The sequence below is a fragment of the Lutra lutra genome, chromosome 9 (assembly GCF_902655055.1).
Source record: "Lutra lutra chromosome 9, mLutLut1.2, whole genome shotgun sequence".
Taxonomy (NCBI): Eukaryota; Metazoa; Chordata; class Mammalia; order Carnivora; family Mustelidae; genus Lutra; species Lutra lutra.
This window is the reverse complement of record NC_062286.1, coordinates 7,744,549-7,770,878: the sequence shown is the minus strand read 5'-3', so window position 1 is coordinate 7,770,878 and position 26,330 is coordinate 7,744,549. Positions and strand designations below refer to the sequence as shown.

General features: G+C 53.1%; 1 protein-coding gene across 1 annotated transcript; it reads right to left on the bottom strand.

The window, feature by feature from the left end:
- Positions 1 to 11,942: 11,942 nt before the first annotated feature.
- KCNF1 (potassium voltage-gated channel modifier subfamily F member 1) lies at positions 11,943 to 13,866 on the bottom strand. The gene has a single exon (XM_047747173.1). The coding sequence runs from the start codon at positions 13,749 to 13,751 to the stop codon at positions 12,267 to 12,269; it is 1,485 nt and encodes a 494-aa protein (XP_047603129.1). The 5' UTR covers positions 13,752 to 13,866; the 3' UTR covers positions 11,943 to 12,266.
- Positions 13,867 to 26,330: the final 12,464 nt, after the last annotated feature.

Below are 26,330 nucleotides of genomic sequence, written 5' to 3'. Positions count from 1 at the left end.
ATGAAGAGCCCGTATTTTGTTTATCCATCCAGGATGGTTTTCTTCCTTTTCTGGAAGAAGGAACTATCCCTCGGAGCCGTGGCTGGGGCTGAGTCTGGGCCCAGGCTCCGAATTATCTTGGACAAGTCAGTCACCTCGTTGAGGGCCAGTTTCCCCATGGTGAAAAGGGGTGACTGCCCTGCCTGGGGACCCAGGCTGCCTCACAGGCCCTCCAGGGAGCCTGGAGTCGGGGTGCCTGAGGTGACTGTGGGCCGCGAGGCGTATCCAGATTTATAAGAAGCGGAACCACACCCGGTAGCATCTGAACGTGGGTGGAGAAGCCAGAGGCAGCTACTCAGAGCTCGTGGGGGGAGGCACCCCAAATCCAGAGCAAATATTTGCTGATGTCAATCCTCAAGGACTCCCACTGTCTGGTCTTCCCAGAGAACAATAAAAAATGTGTGATCCCTCAGGCCTGTCCAAGCCCAGGATGACAGGAAGATCTTAAACGAAAGTGCTAGGTCCTGCTGGCCCTGTTCCAGCACCAGGCGCCTGCCCTCCAGGACGATGAGGTTCTGTGACATCCAAACCAATGGGGGGAGCATCTCACTGGAGATGAGCCGGCAAGGGGGGGGTGAGCGCTCCAAGCCAGGCCCCTCGACTTAAGAGAACAGAGGGAAAGGGCACAGGGCATTTACCAAAGTGGTTCTCAGCCTGAGTGACTGTGCCCCCAGGGGACATTTGACAATGTCTGGAGACATGTTTGGTTGTCACAATTTGGGGGTGGGAGTCGGGGAGTGCCAGGGGTAGAGGTTAGAGTTGCTGTTAAACATCCTACAATGTACAGGACAGCTCCCACAATCGAGAATAATCTGTCCAAAGTGCAGAGAGTGCTGTCCTTGAGGAAGCCTGATCTCGATCTTCAGATGGCTGTGACCATGCCGAGGTCAGGACAGAAGGGTGGTACAGATGACAGAGGCTGGGACCTGCTCTGAAGAGGCTGGATCTTCTCCCAGACTAACGGGGAGCCATAGACGGTGTTAGGCAGAGGGGTGATACCTCTGCCCTGTGTTTTGGATGCATGTTTTGGGCCTTGGAATGGAGAATGGACAGAGTGTCTTCTGATGCTACCAAACTGGCAAGAAACCGGACCTCTTTTGCTCGGGGCAGGAGCTGGGATAGCAGAGATCTGATCAGAACAGGCGTGTGCTCTTCTCCGGGACACATTCCCATCAGGCAGCGTGTGCACGCCCTCAGACCGGGCACCCACAGGGCAGAGCCAGGGCCTGGAGCCACGGATGGGGGCTTCCCGAATCCACCCAGGCTCTGGGCGCATGGGAGTCAAGCGCAGCCCCCTGCCCAGAGCTGAGCAGCCCCCATCAAAGCAAAGCTGTTGACAAAACCCGTTTTTCTTTGCTTCTCAGAGGTGTGGGGCGTAGCTGTCTGTCTCACGGGACCTCATCTGAGGGGCACTAGCTCCCATCCCTCTCTGCTCCAAAACCACCAGGTCCCCCCACAAAGCCTCAGCTCACCCACCTGCTCATTACCTCACTCTACAGACACCTGCGTCCTGGGCTGGGCTGCTCTGGGCTTAGGGTTGGTCAGAACCGCATCTCCCTTAAATGCTTAGTAGCTTCCTGTCAATTCTGTGATATGAGGAGCTAAGACACAACTCCTGTTCTGAAGGAGCTCACGGCCAGGAGGGGAGACATGGCGGCAGTGACAAAATGAGTCCGGTGCTCCGATAAAGGGAGGCCAAGGAACTCAGAGATGAACAGCACACCTAGACTGTGTTATCAGGGAGGGCTTCTTGGAGGAGGTGACCCAGAGGATGCGCCTTGTAAGACGAGCAGGAGGTAATCAGGCAGAGATGGGGCAGTGTGTTCTCTTGTGTTCCCACAGAAGGGGAGGGAGCATTAGAGACTGCCCAGAGGTGAGGGGAAAGGGGGCTGGGGGCCTTGGCAGTGGGCCACGATTCCAGGGTAATGGGTAACCACGGCCATCTCTGCTCAGCATCCTCTCGTCCTCCTTGCTGCAACCTTCCTCCACCAGGGATTGTTTTAGGAACCCAGGCCCATGCTAGCCCGGGCACAGCCGTCCCCTAATCACAGGGATGACCCAGTTCTGGCTGGTAAGAGGCAACGGGGGTGTTTGTTAGGGACAAATTTGAAGCTAAGATTTATACTAGCAGAGAAGAGCTGGAAGTTGCTGAAAGAGATCAGAAGGTGCACCCCACTCACTTGACACCCCCACAGTGACAGTCCCCTGACCATGTCCTAGGAAGCCTGGGACTCGTGACCAAGAGGCCAGGGGGGCTAGGAAGAGCTGGTGCTTTGTCACCTAATGTAATTGTCTTAGTGGCCCACATAGACTCGGCATGGAAAAGCGAACCGGGGCCCCACCTCAGGCTGCAGGTAGCCACTGGACCGAGGCAGCACGGGAGGGACCCCCACAGCCTTGGAGGACCACAATCACAGGAGAGTTTCCAGGGACAGACTAGGGACAGTGGGGGACAGTGGGCTGAGGACATTTCCCCCAAGCACGAAGCACAGAACCTGGCAGGCTTCTGAGTAGCTGCCTGACCAGCGGCAAATGAAGCATCCTACAGGCCCACGACAGCTCAGCTGCCCCCACCCAGCACACACGAGAGCTTCTTACCTCCATTGCCTGCTCTCTCTCCGATACTGGGTACTTCGGGGGTGTGGGCAATAGAGGACTTATCTCTGGCCACAGGTCACCAAACTAGACCTGCAGGGCGTGGAAGCATTTCACCAAGGCCTGGTGGGCCCAGACTGGACACAGTGGCGAGTTGTGCCTTTGGGTGCCTGGCTCTACGAGGGAGCTGAGTGTCATGCATACGGCCCGGACTACTCCAGCCCCATCACAGTACCCTCTCCTGTATCAGTGAGGGTTGCGTTAACCCAGGCCTCAGCAAATGAGCTTCTGTGACCACAAGAATGGATCCAACAATGGGCACAGGACCCAGCTGAGGCCACTGAAAAGAGGATAAGGGGGTATCTGCAGGGAGCTTCTGGGAATGTTTTCCTTATTCCGGCTGTCTCTTCCCCTAGAGCCGATTGCTGCTGCAGCCATCCTGCTATCAGAGGCTAGTGCCCGCGCTTGAAGAAGACAGAGCTGGGAGAACTGCAGGGGAAGGAAGCCAGGCCCCCGAATCAAGCCAAGCCTGAAGCCCACCTGCCGTTAACCTAAAGCACAACCCTATTGTTTAAGTCGGCATGATTCAGGTTTCCTGGTCACTTGTAGCCAAGAGCATCCCGCTGGCTGGCCCATGGAACAGAGAGGGAAAGGAGAGGGGCAGGCCATACTGCCTCATCCTAGAGACCTCAAAGGGATGACGAGGAATTTGGACCTCACCTCAAGGGCTGGGTTTGGTGGTGGGAGGAGGGGGAAAGGAGGAGGTTAAGCAAGGTGACAACTTGTGGAATCAGCAGTTTTGACAAATCACTTTGTTGCACGGAGAATGGATTTCAGGGCCAAGGCTGGGAGCAGGGGACAAGCGAGTGCAGCTGGGACCTGCTGGCTGCCCGTCCCCCAGCCTCACCGGACCCCCAAGGTGCTGTTTCCTCCGGGGCTGGTGGGGGGGAAATGCTGGCTTCGGGAAGTGAGGGTAGCGGGGGCTTCACCCTGTATTCTGAATGCGGCCTCAGAACATTCTCTGGGAAGAATGTGGCTTCATAGCCAGACCTGCAGCTCCAGAGCACCCGAAGCGGAGAGGGGCGTGGGTGTAGGAGTAGGGCTTCACCTGCCCGTCTCCCACATGGGACTCCACCTCCCACAGGCTCCCTGCACGGAGCGAGTGTCCCCACGTTGAAGTGAGGCTGCCCCCTCGGAGCGGCAAGACCGGCGTGGCCTGTGGGCTGGGCCGTGGAACTCGCGTCACCCACCAGTCCCCGCGCGTGGGGCAGGCTGGGGGCCGCTCCATCCCTTGGCCGGGCAGGGGGCCGGGCCCAAGAAAGGCCTTGGGGGAGTCGTCCCCACTGGGCTGTCGCTCACGCAACTCCCACGTTAGGGCCTCCTGACCGAAACACCTTCTGGCTTCTTTACCGAGGACCCAATTGAGCGCTGGCTCATTCGGTGTAAACGCTTAGCCCTCCTCTGTGCCCGGCAGGGGCGATGCGGGGCACAGCCAGAGAGGCAAGATGCTGCGATATTGTGATTTTTTTAAAAAGAAATATATCTATTTGGTCTTCGTCCCCATTTCCAGCAGAGCTCCTAAAACCCTTGGAGTTTCCTAAGTGATGAGAGCAGTGAAGCTTCTTTTGTTATGGTTTGGAGGGGCACTTCTGGACCTCACTAAGGACAGGGCGGGTGGCTAGTGGAGCCAACCACGTGATCAGAAGCCGGAACATTCAGTTCCACCCCCCGGGGAGAGGAGCCGGGCCCCAAGCTGAGTTCACGCACCAATGGCCGTGAGTTAGTCAATCGGAAGGTTCCATCAAAACCCCCAAAGACAGGGTTCTGAGAGTTTTCACGTTGGTGAACATGTGGAGATTTGGGAAAGTGAGAGGCTCAGAGAGGACCTTAGGAGCTCCGCACCCTTACCCAGGAGCCCCTTTCCCTCCCGCCAGCATCTCTTCCACCTGGCTGGTCCTGAATTCTGTCCTTTTGAAATACACCTGTAATCTAATAAGTAAAGTGTTTCTCTGAGTTCCGTGAGCCTCTGTAGCAGATTAATCCAGCCCAAGGCTGGGGCGGTGGGAGACTCTGATTGACAGCCAGCGGGTCGGAGGCCGGTGATGAGCTGGACTTGTGACTGACACCCTGAGTGCGTGGAGGCCGCTGGACCCTTCTGCCGACCAGTCCCAGACCCGCAGGCGGTCTTGTAGGACCGAGCCCTTAACCTGTGGAATCTGATGCTATCTCCGGGCACATAGTGTCAGAGTTGTGTTACAGTGCAGACAGCCTGCTGGCTCCCCAGAGAATTGTCAGGTTGGGGACCACCCCCCTCCCCTACACCAGAAATTGATGCTCTGTCCCCACTGCCAAGAGACAAGACAGGTCTCTGTGGAATCTAAGGCAGAGAAGGTCAGGTCATGATCCTGGTCCTCAGATGGAGCCCCACGCCAGGCTCCCTACTCAGCGGGTGTCTGCTTCTCCCTCCTCCTCTTCCTGCTGCTCCCCCGAGCATGCATGTGCACTCTCTCAAATAAATAAAGTAAAATAAAAGAGAGAAGGTCTAGGTCTGGCCTGAAGTCTGGCCACCCATGGCACTGTACCACGCACAGAGCACATAACAATAAATTCATCCCCTATTTTATCCCACAACCACTGGGTGCCAGGCACTGCTCCGGGTGCCGGGAGAAAGACCTGTGATCCAGATACAAACCTTCCCCCGGGGGCTCACAGCACAGGTCACCCACTGTCCCACAAGCAGCAGCACCAAGGAAAGGCAGTGTGAGGTGCAGACAGTCAGGGTGTCTGTCTCGCCGGGGAGGGCGGGGTTCAGTCCTGGCCCAGCCACCCCGCCATCATTCGTGGGAAATTGGACAAGGGGATTAAGCTTTCCCAGCTGTGGTTTTCTGGAAAAGGTGCCACATGCTGGGCACGGAGTGGGTTATCGGGAGAGACGTGTCCCTGCCTGCCCACTCCCTGCCTGTGCTCTGGGCAGCCAGCTGAGGAGGACATCTGGGGTCCCCTGTCACCCACGTTCCATGCCTGTCTGGTCCAGGAGCAGGACATGGCCAGTGCTCCTGAGGATGGACAGTAAATCTGTCTACAGTCCCCGCCTTTGTTGGCTGGGAACCATGTCTTGGGAAGGCAGAGAGCTAGAGCGGGAGGAAGGAACTTGGGGGGACCAGGAGTCTTACTGTCTTCTTTTTGTTTAGGATGCAGGAGCTGAGGTATTTTTGCACATGAACACACAAACACACACACACGTGCACGCACACACACATACACACACTGCCTGGCACTTCCATCACGTGCTCTGAAGGTCTATGAGAAGGAGAAGCAGGTGGACCCCTCATTCTGGCTGTAAACATTCAAAGGTAAAGATGGGGGCACCTGAGTGGCTCAGTCAATTAAACATTGGCCCTGGGCTCAGGTTGTGATCTCAGGGTCCTGGGATCGAGCCCTGAGTCAGGATTCCTGCTTAGTGGAGAATCTGTTTCTCCCTCTCCCTCCACCGCTCCCCCTGCTTGTGCTCTTTCACTCTCTGTCAAATAAATAAATAAAATCTTAAAAATAATAATAAAATTAAAAATAAAACGTGAAGATGTGTCAACAAAAGTTTGAAATTAACTGTCTGCCCAGTGTCTTTAGACGGTAAGCCCTGGGCTCTGCCCAAGTGCCCAGAGCCATGCCATGTGTACGTGATGGGCAGATTGGGGCCACTTCTCAGTTGAATTTCTAAAACCTCAGTTTTGGGGCACCTGGGTGGCTCAGTCAGTGAAATGTCTGACTCTTGGTTTCAGCTAATGTCATGATCCCTCGGTTATGGGATCCGAGCCTCACATCGGGCTCTGTGCTTGGTACGGAGTCTGCTTCAGATTCTCTCTACCTCTCCCTCTTACTCGCTCTCTCTCTCTCAAATAAATAAATAAAATCTTTTTAAATAGATAAATGAGTAAAACCTCACTTTTGATGCTTGGCCCAAACCCGTAGCCAGGAGTGGATGGGGAGCGGACAGAGAGGGGAGGTGTGCATGGAGACGGGAATAGGGGGTCTGTCTCTGGTGACGTTAGGCAGCCACGTGAGCCGCCCCCCACCCCGGTTGACTCAGGAGCCTCTCCAGCACGGTTGCTGCCCCTCTCTGGGCCACGTAGGCAGTGGCGTCAGCTGGGAGCAGGGAAGAGGGTCTTTCAGCCTGGTCTGGACGTAGGGATAGAGCTCTTGACAGTGGAAAGCTGCAAAGGCCACAGGGACAGAGGAATCCCCCTGCTCAAAGGACAGAGTACAGAAGCGCCAGTGTTTGGGATTGGAAAAGCCTCCGGCTCTGCTGCAATGGTGGGGGGAGGCAGGTGGTGGGGGCAGTGGGAGATGACGCTGGAGAGATACTCTGGAGCCTGCCCTGAAGGGCCTTGAGTGCTGCGACTACTCTGGGGTAGGGGAGAGAGAGGGAGGGCTCTGCTCCCACCTCCCATACCCACTCAGGTGCTAGAGGCGGCCCGTGCTCCTGGAGGCCCTGGCCCACCTGTGAGCCAGCCGGGCCTCCCCAAAGGCCTCCACTCCAAGGCCAGGTCAGCCGCACTCCTCCAAATCCAGCGGGAGCCAGACAAGTCCAGGATGGCAGGGACAAGGCCCTGGCTTCAAAGCCCGGTTCCTGGCCACTTAGCCAACAGGTGCGCCCGCAGAAACTGGCCTGTGCATTCCCATCTGCACCTTCCCCGGGAGCTGGGCTGTCACGGCAGCAAGCACAGCTCCCGTCCTCCCAGCCAAGCTCTTGTCAACAGGCATCAAGCTTGTGTTTGGGGAGAAGCCTCTTGGCCGCTGCCAGGAGCCCACTGAAGGCTGCTCTTTCCCTCCCCGTGAGCCCGAGAGAAGGGCAGGCGGTGGTGGGGAGAGATGCCGCTTTGCAGGGTGGAGGGTGCCGCGCCTGGGAGGGACTCCCACAGGAACCTCCCCTCAGCGGCGTGACCACACGGGTGTCATCCACAACAGGACTGGCCACTCCTTCCTGGCCGGTTGTCAACAGAGAGAAACAAAATCACGACGACGGCCGCCCTGGCTCTGAGTCCGGCTGGCTGACGGTGGCAGCGTCAGGAACAGGGAAATGATGGAGCACAGCCCCCTAATCTTTGTTTCTCTTTCTTTCCCTTTTGGAAGCCCACAGGCTGTGACAGTGGAGAAAAGCCTTTGGGGGGGTTGCTTCCAGCTCAGACCAGGGGTACAGCAGAAACCCACTTACAGATCTGCCGACGAATATGTCCCCATGAACGCCGTGCATGGAGATGTCTGGTCTCTGGTGGGAAGGTGGGAGGCGTCTCTGCAAACACCTGCCCCTTGTTTCCCAGGAGATGTTGGGAAGCAATCGGGGAGACCTCTCATCCTCCTCCTGCTGGGTGGCGGGGGCCGGGGGGGCCCGGCTGAGGGCAGCCCCTTCCCTGCCTGGGCCAAGGACAGGCAAGGGCCCCCCTGCATCCCAGGCATTCCCTGCCCTGGCCCACCCCCCGCCGGAACTCCCTGGTTAGCGGGACCCCTTTCAATCCAGCAATCTGCACCCATTCCCGAAACCCCAGGCGACTGTCTCACCCGCCTGTCCGGGTTCTCAGGAAGCGCGTGTGAAAGAATTTCAGGTCGTCCCATTTTCACAGACCCCCCCCCCCCATTTCCTGGGTATTTTGTTTCATTGTTTTCCACGGTACCTCGCGGGACCTCCCAGCCCCAGATGGCAAGTTTTATACTCCAGACACCTCCTACCCTCGCCAGCACAGATCCTGAACTGTGCACGGCCCGAGCATCTGGTCCAAAGCGGCTTGCTCAAGGAAATGTGTTTTCCTTCTCAATCTTCCCTTAAAAAAACACCACCACCAGACCCAGTCCATCTGGAATGAGGGCTTTCCAAGAGATCTGATGACAGCATCTTGCACCATTAGGAAGTTCAGGGCACACACTGGGGCGGGGGCGGAGGATGGCCTGGGTTCTGATGGAGACTGCGAGAGCAGCACCGTGGCCAGGCGTGGGTAACGGCGGGCTGCAGGCCATGGGCACGGCTTCTCCCTCGCCACCGAGGAGTGGCACACAGCCACCAGCCTGTTCCCTTATCTGTAAAACTAAGCATAATTAATTCACTGCATGATTTGGTTTTACACACGCACACACACGGACTTGCACTCACAATTCTGCTTTCAAAAATGGCACAGGGCTCCCAACGTTTTGAGAATAAGAGGTCCCCTCAATCCAGCTGTGGACTGCAGGCCTTAAATGAGCACGCCCCCCCTCCCCCCGCCGCCACCTCGCTCGACTGCACGGGATTTGGCAACACATTTTCCTATCAGTTCATTGGAGGAGAGCTGGACCAGATGATGCCTATTTTCCTTTTAACTCGGATGTGCTGCGATTCCGTGAAACCTATCTTTCTTTCCTCCTCTCTCAGAATCTAACGAGTCCCAAGAAGTTTGCCAGAATCACCAAAGTCAGAGAAAAGGCTGTTTAGGCTCTGGTCCCAGGAGACGGGAAATTTGGTGATACCACAGAGGGGAGGTCAGGAAGGGAGGGAGGGACTGGCTTCCAAAGGAGGAACCCAGGTTTGCCGAGAGCCCGATACAGGAAGCCAGAACTTGGGGATTCTCAGAAGGAAAGAAAGGAGGGCTGCTGTGACCCCACCCACCCAACCAGGGACACTGAGAGGGACCCAAGTCCCACCCCTTCGAAAGTGGGCCCCCCCTACCCTGCTGCTGGGTCTTTGCTCATGATGTTCCTGGGGTATGCACAGCCCTTTCTGCTTCCAGGAGAGCTCCTACTCATTCTTCAAGGCCTAAGAGATCTCATTTCCCACACCCGGGTTGGCGCACTGTCACTGTAAAGGGCCAGATAAGAAATATTTTGGGCTCTGAGGACCATGTGATCTGCTTCACAACCACTCACCCCTGCCCTTGCAGCAGAGAACAGCCAGAGACCATCTGAGAAATGGGCGTGGCTCTGTCCCACTAAGACTTGATGTGAATTGCAGATTCTTTTCACATGTCACAAAACGTTATGATTTCTCTGATTGTTTTCTTAACCATTTTAAAGCGTAAAAAGCCTTCTTAGCTCATGGACAGCACAAATGGCAGACTACATTTGGGCCCCCGGCCACAGCTGCCAGCTCCCGTTCTGGCCTCTTGATCCTCTCCCAAGTGTGGCTTCTGGACCAGCCCCAACGTTCCTGGAAGGTAGTGGCTGTACCTGGAAGTTTGTTGGAAATGCAGCATTTCAGGGTCCAAGGCAGATCTACTGATTAAAATATTAGCATTTTAGCAAGAGCACCAGATGACTCGTGTGCACTTGAAAGTTTTTAAAAATTCTGATGCCTGAGTGTCACCCTAGGATTCTCATGTAACGGCTGCAGGTGCCAGCTGCCCACCAGGATTTTGCACAGTTCCCAGCGGTTCTACAGTGCCCTGGAAAGACTCCCCAGGGAGAGAGGGCTGCCCCCCGGCCTGGCTCCCACAGCCGCCTGGTCACCCCTCCACAGCCAGCCTGTCCCGCTCGGAGCTCCTCTGACACTGTGACACCGTCTAACCCTAATTCATGAAGGTTCTCAGACAAATCACTCATCCTCTCTGCACACGGTCTCCTCCTTCCAGTAGATGAGCTGGACTCCAAGATGCTTCTGCAGCTCTAAAGACACTCTCCCCTAACCCCCAGGTGAACCAAAGGGAAGGCGCCTCCTGATCTGGGGTCCTCCTAGCTTCTCCCCAACCAGGAACTTCCCCCCCACCACTTAGGCTTCAGAGCCCCTCACTGAACCAAGGCCCACATAGACCAAGCAACAGACCCCTCCTCTCCGCCCCTCCACCTCCACTGAGTACCACAGCCCCAGCCCCACCTCCTTCCTCCACCTCCCTTTGTCACCTGACCCAGTATTTCCCTGATGAAACTCGGGGGAGAGGCACACAATATTGCCTCAGGGCCTTGCTCCCCATGGGGGTGGCCCCGACTCTCCAGACCTCCCTTCCAAGTCCCCTTAGCACAGGGCAGCCTCCCACCCCCTAGAGTCCTCAACACAACACACCTTAGGCTTTGAAATCCCAGAGAAACCATCCCCCTGGATGCATGTAGGAAAACCAGGACCCAGGGAAGAGGAGAGACTGGGGAGTGTCCCCACCCTACTTCCCCACCATGGCTCTTCCTTGGGCATCAGCTGCCTCAGCCGGGGAAGGAAGAACAGAGGGCCAGGGCTCCTAGAAGATAGATAGATAGTCGGGGAGAAGGGCCTGCCGGGACCATCTCTGTGCCAAGGGGACAGCCTTTGACTACAAACAGCACGGCAGGGGCCCTGTCCCCTCCCCTTGCCGCTGCACAAGCCCAGCCCACACACTAGAGGCCAGAGTGGACAGCTGTGGGTCTCGCCTCCCTCTCAGCACACAGACAGAGATGGCGGCCATTTACTGAGCAGCTACTATGTGCCAGGCACTGTGTTAAGCACCATGGTTATCCGGGATAATTCTAATAACCCCCTTCAATGTGACCACAATGAGGATCAGAGAGGTTAATCAACAGGCCTGAGGCCACACATCTATGAAGGGAGTGGTGGGGGAGAGAGAAGTGCTAGAGAGAAAAATGCCAGAGAAAAGTATTTGAGCCAGAGGACATCTCAGAGATATCTTCCTCATTCCCTGGGCTTCAAACCCAGGGAATTGTCTCTCTTCCTCGGGGGTTCCCAGACAAGCCTGGAAGTGGGCCACCCGAACACACTCAGGTTTGTCCTTTCAGCTGATACAGCAGAGGTCCTGGTTCTAGAAAAAAGGATGGGCTGGAGGACAGGCACTTCCACCCCGAGGAAGCTCAGCTCTTCTCCTGTCTAGAGATCCTCCCTCCCTTGCAGGCCCAAGCACACTTCTGTCCCAAGGCCACCTCAAAACAAAGAGAAAGGACGGGCTTCGGGATCTTCACACCTGGGACTGAATCCCTGCTCTGTGTGGTCCCGGCCTCAGTTTCTTCATCTGTCAAATGGGAATACCTATCTGGGAGGGTTGCTGGAAGGAATGGAAACAAACTGTGAGAAGGGCCTCCCACAGGTGACTTAGAAGTGGTGTGCCCGCCACTTGCTGCTTCTAGCTCGGTGAACTCTTCCCCTCCCAGGAGCAAGCCTTTCCTCAGAAGGAAACAGAATGAAGGAGTCGCCTGGAACGTGGCGAGGCTCCTTGGCGCTGACCCTGTGTGTGAACCCTTCTGTAATAAGCTGTCAACTAAAAATAGCCCCCGCCCCCGGGGCTGCACACCTACTTCTCGTTGGGTGCTGGGTGCGCCTGCACCACAACTGAGAGCTGGGGTCAGGGTGGGGGACAGCCAGCCTGGGACAGAACCTCCAACGCAGGGGGGTGCACAGAGCAGGAGGCTTTATTGAAGGAGATACAGAACCAGCCATCAGCCAGACCATGGCCTCCATCACCCCATACTGCCCGTGACTCCTGGACACCCCTCTTTCCCCAACAGGCTCCTGAGAGCCGGCAACTTAAAGGGGGTCTTACCCAGCCTCACCAGAGGTGCCCGAGGGGGCCTTCAGAGTTCTGTTCAGGAGACGATTGAGGGGACAAAGGACAGCCCCTCCCAGGAAGTCACTGGCAGGCCCGTCACACCCGTCCCTCCGTCCACTGGCCAAGTCTGTGCCCGGAGGACCCTGGTCACTTGCAACTCTGCAGCCGGGTCCTATGGTGCTTCTCCTCGGTCAGGAGAGGGATGAAGGTGTCGCTGTGGGAGATCTTCAGCCGGCTGCTCCAGCTCGGCCCCTCCTCCCCGGCGGGCTCCGGCGGCAGGCTGTCCAGGTCGCTGCGGGAGCACCCCACTTTGCCCTCGCCCGCACCGCTGGAGTTGAGCTCCATCAGCTCCAGCTCGTGCTTGGCGGCTGTCTCCAGGACCCGCTGCTTGTTGTAGTACCTGACGAAGTTGTTGATGATGGGGTGGATGGGCAGGGCGATGGCTATGACCCCACACAAGAAGCTGATGGCTGCATTGAGCTTGCCCAGAGTGGTCTTGGGGTAGATGTCACCGTAGCCCACGGTGGTCATGGTGATGATGGCCCACCAGAAGGACTGGGGGATGCTCTTGAACAGGGTCTCGGGGTGGCTCTGCTCCATGGTGTAGCCCAGGGCGGAGAAGACAAAGATGCCCACGGCCAGATACATGAGCAGCAGCCCCAGCTCCTTGAAGCTGCGCTTGAGCGCGTAGGTGAGGGTCTGCAGGCCGGACGAGTGGCGTGCCAGCTTGAAGATGCGCGCGATGCGCATGATCCGCAGGGCCTGGACCGCCTGCTGCACATTGGTCAGCTCCATCATGCGCGCGCCCAGGTGTGTGAGTGTGAGGCTCACGTAGAAGGGCAGGATGGCCAGCACGTCCACGATGTTCATGAAGGACAGCGCGAAGTGCAACTTGTTGGGCGAGGAGAAGAGGCGCAGCAGGTACTCCAGCGTGAACCAGCCGATGCACGCCGTCTCCACGTTCTCCAGCGTCGGGTGCTCCACGCGGTTGCCGTCGGCGTCCAGCACCTGCAGCTCGGGGATGGTGCCCATGCACATGACCACTGACGAGATGAGGATGAGCAGGAAGGACAGCACGGCCACCACGCGCGCCGGGCACGACGACTCGGGCTTCTCCAGAAACTTCCACACGCACTTCTGGCAGCGCCGCCAGCGGCCCTCGGCCGAGTCCACGCCCAGGTCGTCCAGGATGAGCTGCACGCGGCGCGCGATCTCCTCCAGCTCCTCGCGCTTCTCGCTCAGGTGGCTCTTGCAGCAGTCGTCCAGAAACTTAAGGTCCACCTTCCAGAAGTCCATCTCGTTCTTAAAGCAGATGGGGCAGATGCCCTTCTTCATGTGGACCTCGCCGAAGTAGTACACCTCGATGACACACTTGAAGGCGTCCGGGTCCCTGTCGAAGTAGAACTCGCGCTTCCCGGGGTCGTAGTCGTCGCACAGGGAGAAGATGGTGTCGTAGCCCCCCGCCAAGCAGCCCATGAGCTCGGCCAGCCGGGTCTCCGGGTACTGGCTCAGGAGGTCCCCGTACAGCACCTGCCGCACGCCCCCCACGTTGACGACGATCTCGATGTCGTCGCCGGCCCGGGAGTCCTGGCTGCCCGGCTCCGGGAGGCTGCACTCCACGGCCGCCTCCATCCTCCCGGAGAGCGCCGGCTCAGCCTCCTCGGCTCCGCGCCCCGCCGCCGCCGCCGCCGCCAGCCGGGGGTCCGGCGGGTCCCAGCCGCGCGCCGCCCTCGGGGAAGCCCGCCGGCGCCCGCCTGCCTGGAGCGGCGCTCAGAGCGGGCGGCAGGCGGCAGGGGCGCGCCGCGGGGGAGGCATGCACCCGGCGGCGGCGGCGGGGCTCCGGGGCATGCGGGCGCCGGGGCGCGCGGGCGGGGGGAGGGCTCTGGCTGCCGCCGGCCTCGCCCCGGGCACTCACCCCGCTCCCGGCGGCTGCGCGACCCGCCGCTTCGGCTCGGCTTCCTACGGGACCGGGGTCCCCTCGCGGGCGGCGGTCCTCCGCCCCGGGGCGCGCGGCCAGCGGCGGGAAGGTCCCGGAGCCGCGCGGGTCCCTGCGGGCGCCTCCCGCGCGAGCCGAGTCGCGGCGCGGCCGGACCCACGCAGTCCGCCGAGGTGTGCGGAGAGCGAACTTGGGCTTGCTTTGCCCAAGCCGTTTCTAAACACAATAGGAATTCCAGCCTGACGTCAAGAGCTTTTCCAACTGTACCCTCTTCTGGTGAAATTCTGCAAGGCACGCGCGGCAGCTGCGGGGAACGGGTTAACCCTTGGGCGGACCGGCCCAGCTGCCGCCGCCGCCGCCGCCAGCAGCGCGCGACCGCCCCCACCCACCCCGGGACGCTAAGGGTCACAGGGGGCCCAGGAGCCCAGGCTTTAAAGTGGCTGGCGGCTCAGGGTGGAAAGTTAGAGAAGACCGATGGGGAAGGAGCACGGCTGCCTGTTGCCTGGCGGGAATAAGGGCCCAAGAAGGCCCCTTCCGAGACCGCTCCAGCCTGCGTCCCTGGTCCCTCCTTGTCTCAGACCACCCCCGCCCCCCTCATCTGTCCTTGTCCTTGAAGGTTCCCTACATCCCCTTTTCGCGGCACCTTTTCGCCTTCACAGGGTAGGACATCCAGTCCAGCCCCTGTAGGAGAGAAGGGACTTGCCCAAGGTCACACAGTGCAATGGAAGTAGAGTCCAGATGGGCCACCACTTCATCCAGAGAGGTTCCTGCGGTCCTGGGGGATGGATCCATGCTGGGCTAGCAGGTTGAAATTCTGCCTCAAAATCCTTGCTGTCCACGGCTTCCTATTTCTCTGCAGCCCACTGCTGCCACTAGCTTCCAGAGCCCTTGAAGTCCCAAGCTCCTGCGTCCTCCAAGGCCTGCATGCCCTTCCCACACCCTCCCCTCTCTACCGGGCCCCTGGCCACAGCTGTCTTTCAGCCGCTCATATGCCTGAACCTTTGCACTACTTGCAGCGTGATCTATACTACAAATTATTGAGCATCATCTGTGACCCGGAGACTGTGTTTAAAAAAATATTCTAGGGATGCCTGGGTGGTTCTGATGGTGAAGCGTCTGCCTTTGACTCAGGTCACAATCTCCAGGTCCTCAGATGGAGCCCCACCTGGGGCTCCCAGCTCAGCGGGGAGTTTGTTTCTCCCTCTGCCTCTCCCTTGCTTGTACTCTCTATCTCTCTCTCTCTCTGTCTCTCTCAAATGAATAAGTAAAATCTAAAAAAAAAAAAAAAAAAAAAATCTAGGGACACCTGGGTGGCTCAGTCTGTTAATCACCTGCCTTTGGCTCAGGTCATGATCCCAGGGTCCTGGAATGGAGCCTCATATCTCCAGCTGCCTGCTCAGTGGGGAACCAGCTTCTCCCTCTGTCTGCTGCTCCCCCTGTCTGTGCGCACGCTCTCTCTCTGTCAAACAAATACATAAGTCTTTAAAAAATATATTCTAGAGGGAGAGGTAACTAGGATAGCCCAGCGGATGTTTAGGGCAGTGAGACTATTCTGATGATATATCGTAATGGAGGATATGTTTCATTTTACATTTGTCAAACCCACAGAAGGTACAACAGCGTGAACTCCAGAGTAAACTACGGACTTTGGGCGGTAATGCTGTGTCACTGTAGGTTCATCGAAGATAACAAATGCGCCATTCTGGTGCGGGATATTGACAGTGGGGGAAGCTGAGCCGGAGCAGAGCTCGGGGTATGCAGAAAGTCTCTGTACTTCCTGCTCAATTTTGCTATGACCTAAAACCGCTCTGAAAAAATAAGGAAAAATCAGCCTGCAGCCTGTTACTACAGTGTAAGGAGGGGAGATTCAGAAAGGTTGAGTAATAATAATATTTATTTTAAGTGCATCATGAGCCAAGTGCTTTCTGAGCGCTTTGCACTTGGCACGCGAAATTCTCATATGCGACTCTCGGAGGAAATAAGACGTCAGGTAACGCACCAAGATCGCTCAGCCGGCAGGTGGCAAAGTTGGGGGTCTGAACCCCCATAGCCTGCTGTCCCAGCCCACATCCTTCACGTCGCATATTCTGGTCACACAACTAGTAACCGCAGGGCTGAGCTTTGAACTGAGGCTTGCCAGGAGCTCAGGCCAAATCACTGTCCCACGCAGTAGAGCGCGCTCCCTCCTCCACACCCCATGTGGGTGTTCTGATCCCCACTCACATGACTGCCCTTCTCAGTGGTTCCATGGTTAACCGGCAGCATTACGTTCAAATTGCATGTTAGTGTAAGCTTAATGGGCCTTAAAACCCCCATTCATTTATTCACATATTTATTGAGCTCCAGTGGAAAGCATACACACACACACCCCACCCCGGGTGTGGGAGCTGGGTTCATACTCTAGTAGAGAATATGTTTTTTTGTAACTAATAATTAGTTTGCAGTCATCAGTGTAGCTGAGAAGTTTGTGCAAGGAATGGTGGTTCCTGAATTTTCCTACAGGGGGCGCAGAGGGGTGCACATCCCCCAACTCACCCTTGGAAATCCTGGGAAGAGGTAGGAAGAAGTTGCGTTTGCTCAGGGTGTTTGCTAGGCTTAGGAGTGCATGTGGGGTGTGGGATGGTGAGCCTCAGGCAGGTAGAGTCCCCCCACCAGAGCCATCTTCTCGGTGGGGTCTCTAGGTCCAAGATGCTAGCAGAGCACAGGTGTTCCCTCTGGCCAGAAGCCAGAACTTAGAAGAGGGGAGAGGTGAGGCAGGCACCTAAACCCTGCCTGTGTGGGGGCAGCCTCAGCATCTCAGAGAGGGGAGCAGAGGCTGCCTGCTCTCACCTGTCCAAACCTGCAGGTCCCAACGCACCTTAATCTTAATCTTCCTGAAGCCTAACAAACTTCAAAGCCTTGGCTGTCGACAGGCCCGATCACAGACTGCCCTCCCTTCTCCCCCAACCAAGCCTCACGCACCCTGAACCCCTCTCTGCCCCCGCACCCACCAGGGCCCTGTCCACACACCTGGCCTGAGAGGCAATTGCAGGTGAAGTTTCTGGATTCCTCCCCACCAGGTGCTCTCCCCAGGCCTGTACCACCTCCTCTACCAGGAGCTGAATTGTGCCCTCCACCCCCCAAATTCATGCGTTGAAACCTTAACCTCCAGTGTGACTGTATTTGGAGATGGGGCCTTTCAGGACAGAATGCAGGTCAAGAGAGTGAGGCCCTAGTCTAATAGGATTACTGTCCTTTAAGAAAAGACACCAGAGGTCTCCTCCCTCTTCACACACAGAGGAAATCTATGTGAAGACACAGCAAGAAGGCGGCCACCTACAAGCCAGGAAGGGAGTCCTCACCAGAAACAGTAACAGGACCTTGATCTTGGCCTTCCTGCTGCCAGAAGGGTTTTGTTACAGCAGTGCAAGCTGACCGAGATGTGCCTCCTGCTCCCTCACACCTGTCACGTCTGCTCTAGACCTTCCCCATCTCCACAGCTGCAGACACGGGTGCTTCCTCATTCAACCCCTAGACCCTTCTGGATATTGTGTGGAGGGTTTGATTGAAATGTCATAGGTTAAAAAGAAAAACTCATTGGCTGTCTTCTCATCAAGGGTCACTGATGTGTAGAAACTTGAGCAGGAGGCTAGATCCATCAAGAATTTGCTGAAGGATCAAACCAGGGGAAAAAAGTCTGGACTTTATAACTAAAATTAGAAAGGATCGTGCTGTGGTATATTCAGACCTGCATATGACTTCTATTAGAATTGTACATTTTGTGATATCAAGGGGGGTGGGGAACACAAAACCTTCCATTAGGCACAAGAAGCAACAGCAATTTTGACTCACGTAGGCTTTTCATTTAAATAGGGACAGGAAAAAAACCCCACAGTCTATTTAAGCATTATGGGGAATGATTGTTTGAGCTATAGTTTTCTTTATTAAATATGCATTTTTTTATTTGTTGAACAATAACATTTTAGGCTACGGAATGCTCAATTTCCATGGCACTAATTAAAACCAGCACATGTGTATCTAAGTGATTTGTCTAGACAACAAATGATGCAAGCTGTAATCTATTCCCTTTTTATGGAATAATCAGTTCTGTTCAGTTGAAAATTCTTCGTGTTTTTCTGAATTTAATAATACCTTTCATTAGGATTCACTTCTGTGCTCCACTGGAAATTTACATTTCATTATTGGCTGTGCAACTCTCCATGCAGTGAGCTGCCCCTGGGGCCCCAAAGAATTGATTGACCAGAAATCCACTGACTTCTGTCTGAATAAGCTGTCCTTGAGGGTCCAGTGCAGGAGGATGGTTGGGTGGGAGGGGTGTTGGATCGAGAACAGGGGTGGAGGAGAGAATGATGTAGAACTGAATCATCAGGAAATGTCAGTTTTGTCCAGACTCCTGAGCTGCTTTTTTCTTTTCTATGCCTCAGTCTTTTCATCTGCAAAATGGAACTAGTGAGCTTTCTTTCCTGAGTGCAAGATTTTTTAAGGAACAAGTAAAATAATGGGTGTGCCTGGGCTTCATGAGCTATAAGATGCTGAACATGTGAAGGCAAAGGGGGGAAGGAGGTAGGGACTTGAACTTCGTGGATGCCAGTCCCGCTGTGGGCATGTGCCTTTACACCCACACACCTCTGCCTTGCTGGCTCCATTCACTGTGACTCATCCAGCTCAGGTCGTGAGTGGGAGGACTGTGCACATGACAGGGCCACCGCACATCCCAGATATGTACAAAGATGTCAGCGATGCTGGGCGAGGACAGCTGCCCTAGAGGCTGGCAGGTAGTAACTCCTCTGGGCCTGAGATTCAGTTGCTCTGACTTTCTTAAAAGAAAAGCACATTTAGAAAACAGACAATGGGGGGACTCTCATGCTTCAGCCACCACCAATTCAGAGTAGAGCAGTCCCCAGGAGAGGGATGGATGCTGTTTGCTTTTGAACTTGCTTTTAAAGCACACTGGGAGTATAAAAGAAAACTTTTTTTAAAAGATTTATTTATTTGAGAGAGAGAACATGTGTGGGGGGAAGGAGAGAGGATGATGGAGAGAGAGAGAGAGAGAGAATTGCAAACAGATTTCCCACTGAGTGCAAAGCCCAACACAGGGGCACGGCCAGCGGGGGGGTGGTCTCGAGCCCAGGAGATCAAGACCTGAGGTGAAATCACCAGTCAGATGCTTAACCAACTGAGCCACCCAGGCTCCCTGAAAACTCTTTTATAAACAAGTCCTTCAGCATCTTCCTTTTAATTGAAAATTTAATATATACTCATTGTAAAAATTTGGAAAATGGGAAATGCCATATTTGCCTTCCCCAACTGCCTATTCCCCAGGGGTCAGTGTTGTACATAGCCTATTAGTTTTCTGTTCCTGTGTAATGAATTATGACAAACTTGGCAATTTAAAATGACAAACTTTTATTATCTTATAGTTTCCATAAGCGTTGTGGAGGCTTAGCTGGGTCCCCTGATCAAGGTCTCACAAGGCTGCAAAGTGTTGTCTGGAGCTGGGATCTCATCTGAAGTTAAAGCTACTCTTTCCTGCTCATGTGGTAAAATTTCCTTGCAACTATAGGACTCATAGAGGCTTAATCTTCTTTAAGGCCAGCAGCAGAACCTCTTTGACCTCAGTGAAGATCTAACTCCTCTTTTAAGAGGCTTACCTAATTAGACCAGGCCCACCCAGAAGAATCGTCATTTAAGTAACTCAAACATACAATATTACATTATTATTTACTTTAGCCCCCTACCCAAAAGAAATACTTAGGTATAAATCTGACAAAATTTAAACAAGTTTTGTATGAGGAGAACTACAAAACTCTGATGAATTAAATATATGGAAAGTTATCCCATGTTCATGGATAGGAAGATTCATTTTTGTCAAGATATCAGTTCTTCCCAACTTGATCTATAAATCTGATGCAATCCCAATCAAAATCCCAGCAAGTTATTTTGTAGATATTGGCAAAATCATTCTGGAGTTTATATAGAGAGGCAAAAGGTTCACAATAGCCAACTCAATATTGGAGGAGAAGAACAAAGTCAGAGGACTGACACTACCTGACTTTAAGACTTACTATAAAGTTACAGTAATCAAGACAGTGTGGCAGTAGAAAAAGCATCAACAAATATATCAGCGGAATAGATTAGAGAACCCAGCGACACACTCACATAACCACAGGCAACTGTTGTTTGACCAAAGAACAAAGGCAATACAAATCAAAGATTAGTCTTTTCAACAAATAGTGCTGGAACAACTGGACATCCACATGCGAAAAAATGAATCTAGACACAGATTTTACACTGCTCACAAAAATTAACTCAAAATTGATCACAGATTTAACTGTAAAACACAAAATAAAACTCCTGGAAGATAACGCAGTAGAAAACCTAGATGGCCTTGGGTATAGTGGTGCCTTTAAAGATAGAACACCAAAGGGTGCCTGGGTGGCTCAGTGGGTTAAGCCGCTGCCTTCGGCTCAGGTCATGATCTCAGGGTCCTGGGATCGAGTCCCGCATCGGGTTCTCTGCTCGGCGGAGATTCTGCTTCCCCCCCCTCTCTCTGTGCCTGCCTCTCCATCTACTTGTGATCTCTCTTTGTCAAATAAATAAATAAAATCTTTAAAAAAAAAAAAAAAGATAGAACACCAAAGACACAATCCATGAAAGAAATAACCAATAAACTGAACTTAACTAAAACTAAGAACTTCTGCTCTGAAAAAGACAATGTCAAAAGAATTAGAAGAGAAGCCACAGATTGAGAGAAATATATTTGCAAAAAACACGTCTGATAAAGGACTATTATCCAAAATATACCAAGAACTCTTTAAAACTCAATTATAAGAAAATGAATAACCTGATTTAAAAATGGGGTAGGGGCGCCTGGGTGGCTCAGTGGGTTAAAGCCTCTGCCTTCGGCTCAGGTCATGGTTCCAGGGTCCTGGGATTGAGCCCCACATCTGGCTCTCTGCTCAGCAGGGAGCCTGCTTCCTCCTCTCTCTCTCTGCCTGCCTCTCTGCCTACTTGTCATCTCTATCTGTCAAATAAATAAATAAAATCTTTAAAAAAATTTTTAAAAAGGGGGTAAATGAGAATTATATACTTTCTACTCAATTTTGTTACAAATCTACAACTGCCTTAAAAAATTAAGTTTATAAATTTTTTTAAGGAAGTAATGATTTTAAAACAAATCTATGAGGGTATGTATGTCCAAGTCCAGTGGCTTCCCTGAAGATTAGCTGCCACATAGGAAACCCCAACCCCAGCTCAGCACAGGGGAAAGGAAACTTGAGATATGGAGACAGCCAGCACCCCCTGATACCCCATGGATTTGGCAAAGGGCTCACCACACATGTGGGCTCAGCCCCTGATGTTAATGTACCTTCAGAGCCCCTCAAGGTCCCACCCTGTGTAGCATTCGACAGATGCTTTTTTCTCTGTGTCCCCAGCTCTGGATCTGTTCCTGGCCAGAAAATGGGAAGGCAGGGGCCATGATGGGTCAGAGGAGGAGAGAAAGGTCATGGTGTGGAAAGAGGAAAGTGGCGTAGGTTGAACTGGGAACAGAGAAGCAGAGTGGGAGGGGGGACGGATAAAGGGAGGGAAGGTGGATGGGAATAAAAAGAGAAAATTCAGGAATGTCTTCTCATGTTTTGAAGAAAATGTCATGTCAGGCAGGACTTGATAATTACTGTCATTTGTGGGATGTTTCAGTGCAAGAGAACCAAATAATTATGATGTCATGAGCTCAGTGCCTTTCCCCCAAGTCAGCATCCAGTCATCGATGTATATGGTGTCAGTGTCTTTGGGAGCCTCCTGTTCATTAGTCACGCCATGGGCTGCACAAGCAGAACCCTGCAGGGAGCAGAAGTCACTTCCTCATATAATTAGCAATCAAATAGGACTTCCCAGGTGTACAGTCAGATCCTGGGAGATGCCAAGTTTCCAGAAAACTTGGAGCCCCAGTACTTCAGAACTGGAAGGAAACAGACCATTTAGGTCAATTTTTCACCCACCGTATCCCTGCTAGCAGGCACTCAGTCTCAATTGGATGCCTCTAGAGATGGGGAGCTCATCCCATGAAGGGAATAGGGAGTGATACAACACAAAACTCTGAAGAAGAAAAGAAGCCTTGGTCTACTTCCTGATGGTGAACCCATTCCACATTCTAAGGTCACGAAGGCCATATCTTTCTAGACAGGTTGGATCTCTAGTCATAAACTAAGCTTTGAGTCCCACCTCTGCCATGGACTAGCTGTGTGAACTTGGACAAGTCACTTTGCCTCCTTGAGTCTCTGTTGCCTCTTCTACAGTATAGAAATAATACTGACTAGACTCACATCAGATGGTTATTTTGAACAATAAAGGAAGCACATTGTGAACTATTGATGCGAAGAGTTGCTATCATTGCAAACATTTTTTACAATATTGGAGTTGAAATGAGACCTAAGTAATCAGACTCAAACTTCTGTGCTTTCCAGGGCAACATATACATAAGCTCTAAAGTCCTTGTCTGTAAAAACATGCTAACAGTCAGATGGAAAAGGAAACAGAAGGAGGTTGGGTATTGGCAAGATGCTCACACCCATATTTTGTTCTGGTGTGTTGTTAGTGCACTAACACAACGTTGCCCACTGGGTTCACCTCGCCAGGTTTTGTTCCACTGCCCTGCAGCATGGAGTAGCCTTGGAGTCCAGGTAGGATGACTCCCACTCCAGCTTCAACGGGATCCCCATCAGTCTGATCCAATAAAATCACCCCCTTGACAAATATATCTCCCTTACTCCCATGAATGCTCTAGAGAAAGGTGAGTGGCCCAGCTTCAAATCTCTCACAGTATTTCCTTGGCCATGGGGATGAGGAGTGGACAGGATCAAAGTTGCTCCCATCAAAGTAGAGCAAAAGATGTTTGTTGGATGGCTGAGGCAAGAGGAGCTCCCTTTCCTTCTGGATCTGAACCTACAAGAATAGTTTTCTGAAATCTGATGGCATTCATCGTGCAACCTTGGGAACTGCTGGACTTCAGATGAAGTGCACACGGTCAAAGATGGAATGGAGAGACAGACATGAATGTCCTTGCAGCATTGAAACACTAGATCAAACTGATCCTGAAGCCAGAACTGGTCTTGATTTTTTTTTTAACATTTTAGTCGAGGGAGTCAATAGGCTCTTTTAGTGCTTAAAAGGTTGCAAATTTCAACATCACAATTGCCAAATTTTGTACAATCATTTGTACATTCATGTACAATCATGTACAATTTGTACAATCATGTAATCATTACATGAGACTTACGATCTGCAGTTGGTTGAATGGAAGCTAACAAGTAGAAAGGATTTGGGGTTGGTATGTTGGTATTTGTGGTTTGCACATGCAAAACGGGTGTTTAGCAGTGACCTGTCGTTCCTTGGGATACAGACCATGTTTTACCAAGGCCGTAGCATAGACATTGAGGCGGTCAGTAGCTTCTTACAGCCTTCCATGGGGTCCTTCAAGGAGACAAGCCTAGGGCTGAGGGGAACCCATCTGGAAGCAGAAAGCAAGAGAGAAAATGTAACTTTGCTAAGGGAGGACTTCTCTGCTCTTTTAGCAAAACTAGACTGCTATCCAAAGAGCTGAAGACCCAGGAATCTGGAGCTTTTCAGAGCTGGAGAAGTCAGAGTGTCTTAAAAATGCTTCTTAACTGAGGGCAGGAAGCAGAGCAGAAGAGAGGATCTGTTTGGGTCCTGTGCTGCTGTTTCTACTTCTTGGACCCATTGGACAGGGCTGGGGACAAAAGAGATGTCATGGACGTGGCCACTGGTATATCTTGGAGCCAGGCAGCCATCCTAATTGTCCACAGATCTTAGATCAGGTTTTGCTGGGTGGGATGTGATGGGAGGTGGAGAGGACTAAATGGGAATGAGCCTGAGCCTGGACAGGAAGAAAACAGAGAAAGCCCACTAGAAGGATCCAGAAAGACAAGAAAGACTTCAAAGAGTAAAACCCAGTAGCCAGGAAAAATCTCTGACCAATTTGCCTACAATCCAGCCCAGGGCTGCTAGTGGTCAAGAGCACAGCTCTCGCTGATCAAGCTGAAAATGTGGGCTCAGGGTACTCGCTGAGGGCCCCAAAGGCCAAAGCAGGATGGAATGCTTAGACCTGGTGGGAGGGGCCAGGAGCAAGGTGCGCGCTAACTGGGAAGGAAGGGGTGTGGTTGCAAGTGGGAAAAGCAAACAAGCATGTGGCGGCTGGAAGGTCAAGGGAAGGACAGCATGGGCAGCAAGAAGTGGGGTAGGCAAGGGATCTAGACGAAGAAAGCCCAGCAAGAGGACACAACTGTCCCTTTGATGTGGACCTGGTGGGGAGGGGGTGGCTAGAGGAATTACTACCCATGCAAAGCTCCTGGTCCCAGGCAACATGACCATGAGGGCTGCAGTGCCCAGAGCCCAAGACGTTGACCCCCAAGGGAGTGCAGCCTGGGAGAATGAGGGCAGAGTCTTTTCCCTTGGAGCCTTGTCCCATTAACTGCTGTGTCTGCTGGTCTTTCTCCCTGGTCCCCACCCAATTAGGAATCTTAAGGAAAACCACTTTCGGGCAAAAAGTATACAGATCTAAAATCCACAAAAGCATTCATGCCTGTCTATAAATTACACCAAATATTTCCAGTCATGTATGCAGGGAAACGGCAGACAGAGCAGATGAAGAGAAGGCTCAAAAAAACCCATCATATATATATATATATACATATATATATATACACACACACACACAAACACACACACACACATATATATATATATATATGTATATGTATATTCCTATGGATGTGCCTACAAATATCTGCATATTTACACCTATGAAAAGCCTCCAGGCTTCATACAGCCATCAAACTCCCGCCATCAGACTCCCACCCTACTCTCCCATGGAAACACAGTTTGGAGAAGCAGTGAGAAGGGACATTATTTTGGTTCAGGAAGAAAGAAAGGCTGAGACTCAGATGGTGCTGTCCTCTGTGGAGTGGCCTCCGGTCATAGATTCCATATGTCCAAAGTCAAATTCATCCTCACCCCACTTCCTGAGTCCCTATCTCCCAGTCACCCAGGCCAGGCACTCTGGTTCATCCTCCACTTACCAAACCAATCTTTGAAAATTCAAGTCTGTGTGTGTGTGTGTGTGTGTGTTTTCTAAGATTTTATTTATTTTATTTATTTGTCAGAGAGAGAAAGAGAGGGAGAGCACAAGCAGGGGGAGCACCAGGCAGAGGGAGAAACAAGGCTCCCCGCTGAGCAGAAAGCCTGATGCAGGACTCAATCCCCAGGATCATAACCTGAGCCCAAGGCCAACGATTAACTGACTGAACCACCCAGGTGCCCCAAAATTCAAGACTTTGGTGGCACCCCTACTCTGAAGCCTTCCGTGGCTCTCTGCTGTACTCTGAGCCAAGTTCAAGACCCTCAGTGTTGCTCTCAAGGCCACACCAAACCTTGGCTCCCAAACTGGGTACAGTTTCTGGCCCCCACGTCTTTGCTGCATAGCCTTCCTGACCGCTTTGTTAGATGCCCGTCTGATTGCCCCTCAACCTGCAAACCTGAACCTCATCTCCATGGACCTTTGTCTGATTCCCAAGACATATGGTATCTCTCCCTGATTCCCTGGGCCTCTTTGATCTGGGGCAATCATTGGTTATACATGTGTCTGTCTCCTTCTCTAGACAGTAAGCTATTTGAGGGCAGATGCCCTCCATTTTGTCTTTGTGTCCTCAGCACCCAGAATAAGATCTGGAGAATGTTTGAGGAGTGAAGGAATGGATGGATGGATGGATGGATGGATGGATGGATGGTTATGTAGGTAGAGGATGTTTGATGGGTGGAGCAATGCCAAAGAGTCTGATTTTAAGGGACTATGCAGATAGGGAAGTGGAAAGTACATAGAGAATTCTTCCTTGCATGGCATGCAGAAGACGTCCCACAATGAAAAACAGCATGAGGCTCTTCTCCACAGTCCCTGGCAAGGGAATCACCATGACCGCAGCATGGGAAATGAACAGGAGGGCAGTAGCCCGGGCAGGCAGAAACCTGGTTCTGAATGTGCCTCTTTCGTTAAGCAGCCATGTGATCTCAGGCAAGTCACAAAACTCCCCACAGCAGAGATTTCTCACGGGCATCGTTGGACTGGATGACCCAGCCTGGTCTTCTTTGCTCTGGAATGCTGATTGTGAAATCCGTCACACTGGCATAGGGTTTCTGGAAGACAGAGAGCTGTCTGTCACTGTCTGTCACTGTCACTGACCACTGTCACCTGCCGTGTAACT

Bases quoted from the DNA above. Each gene is read 5' to 3' on its own strand.
- KCNF1 (XM_047747173.1), bottom strand. From the start codon at position 13,751: ATGGAGGCGGCCGTGGAGTGCAGCCTCCCGGAGCCGGGCAGCCAGGAC.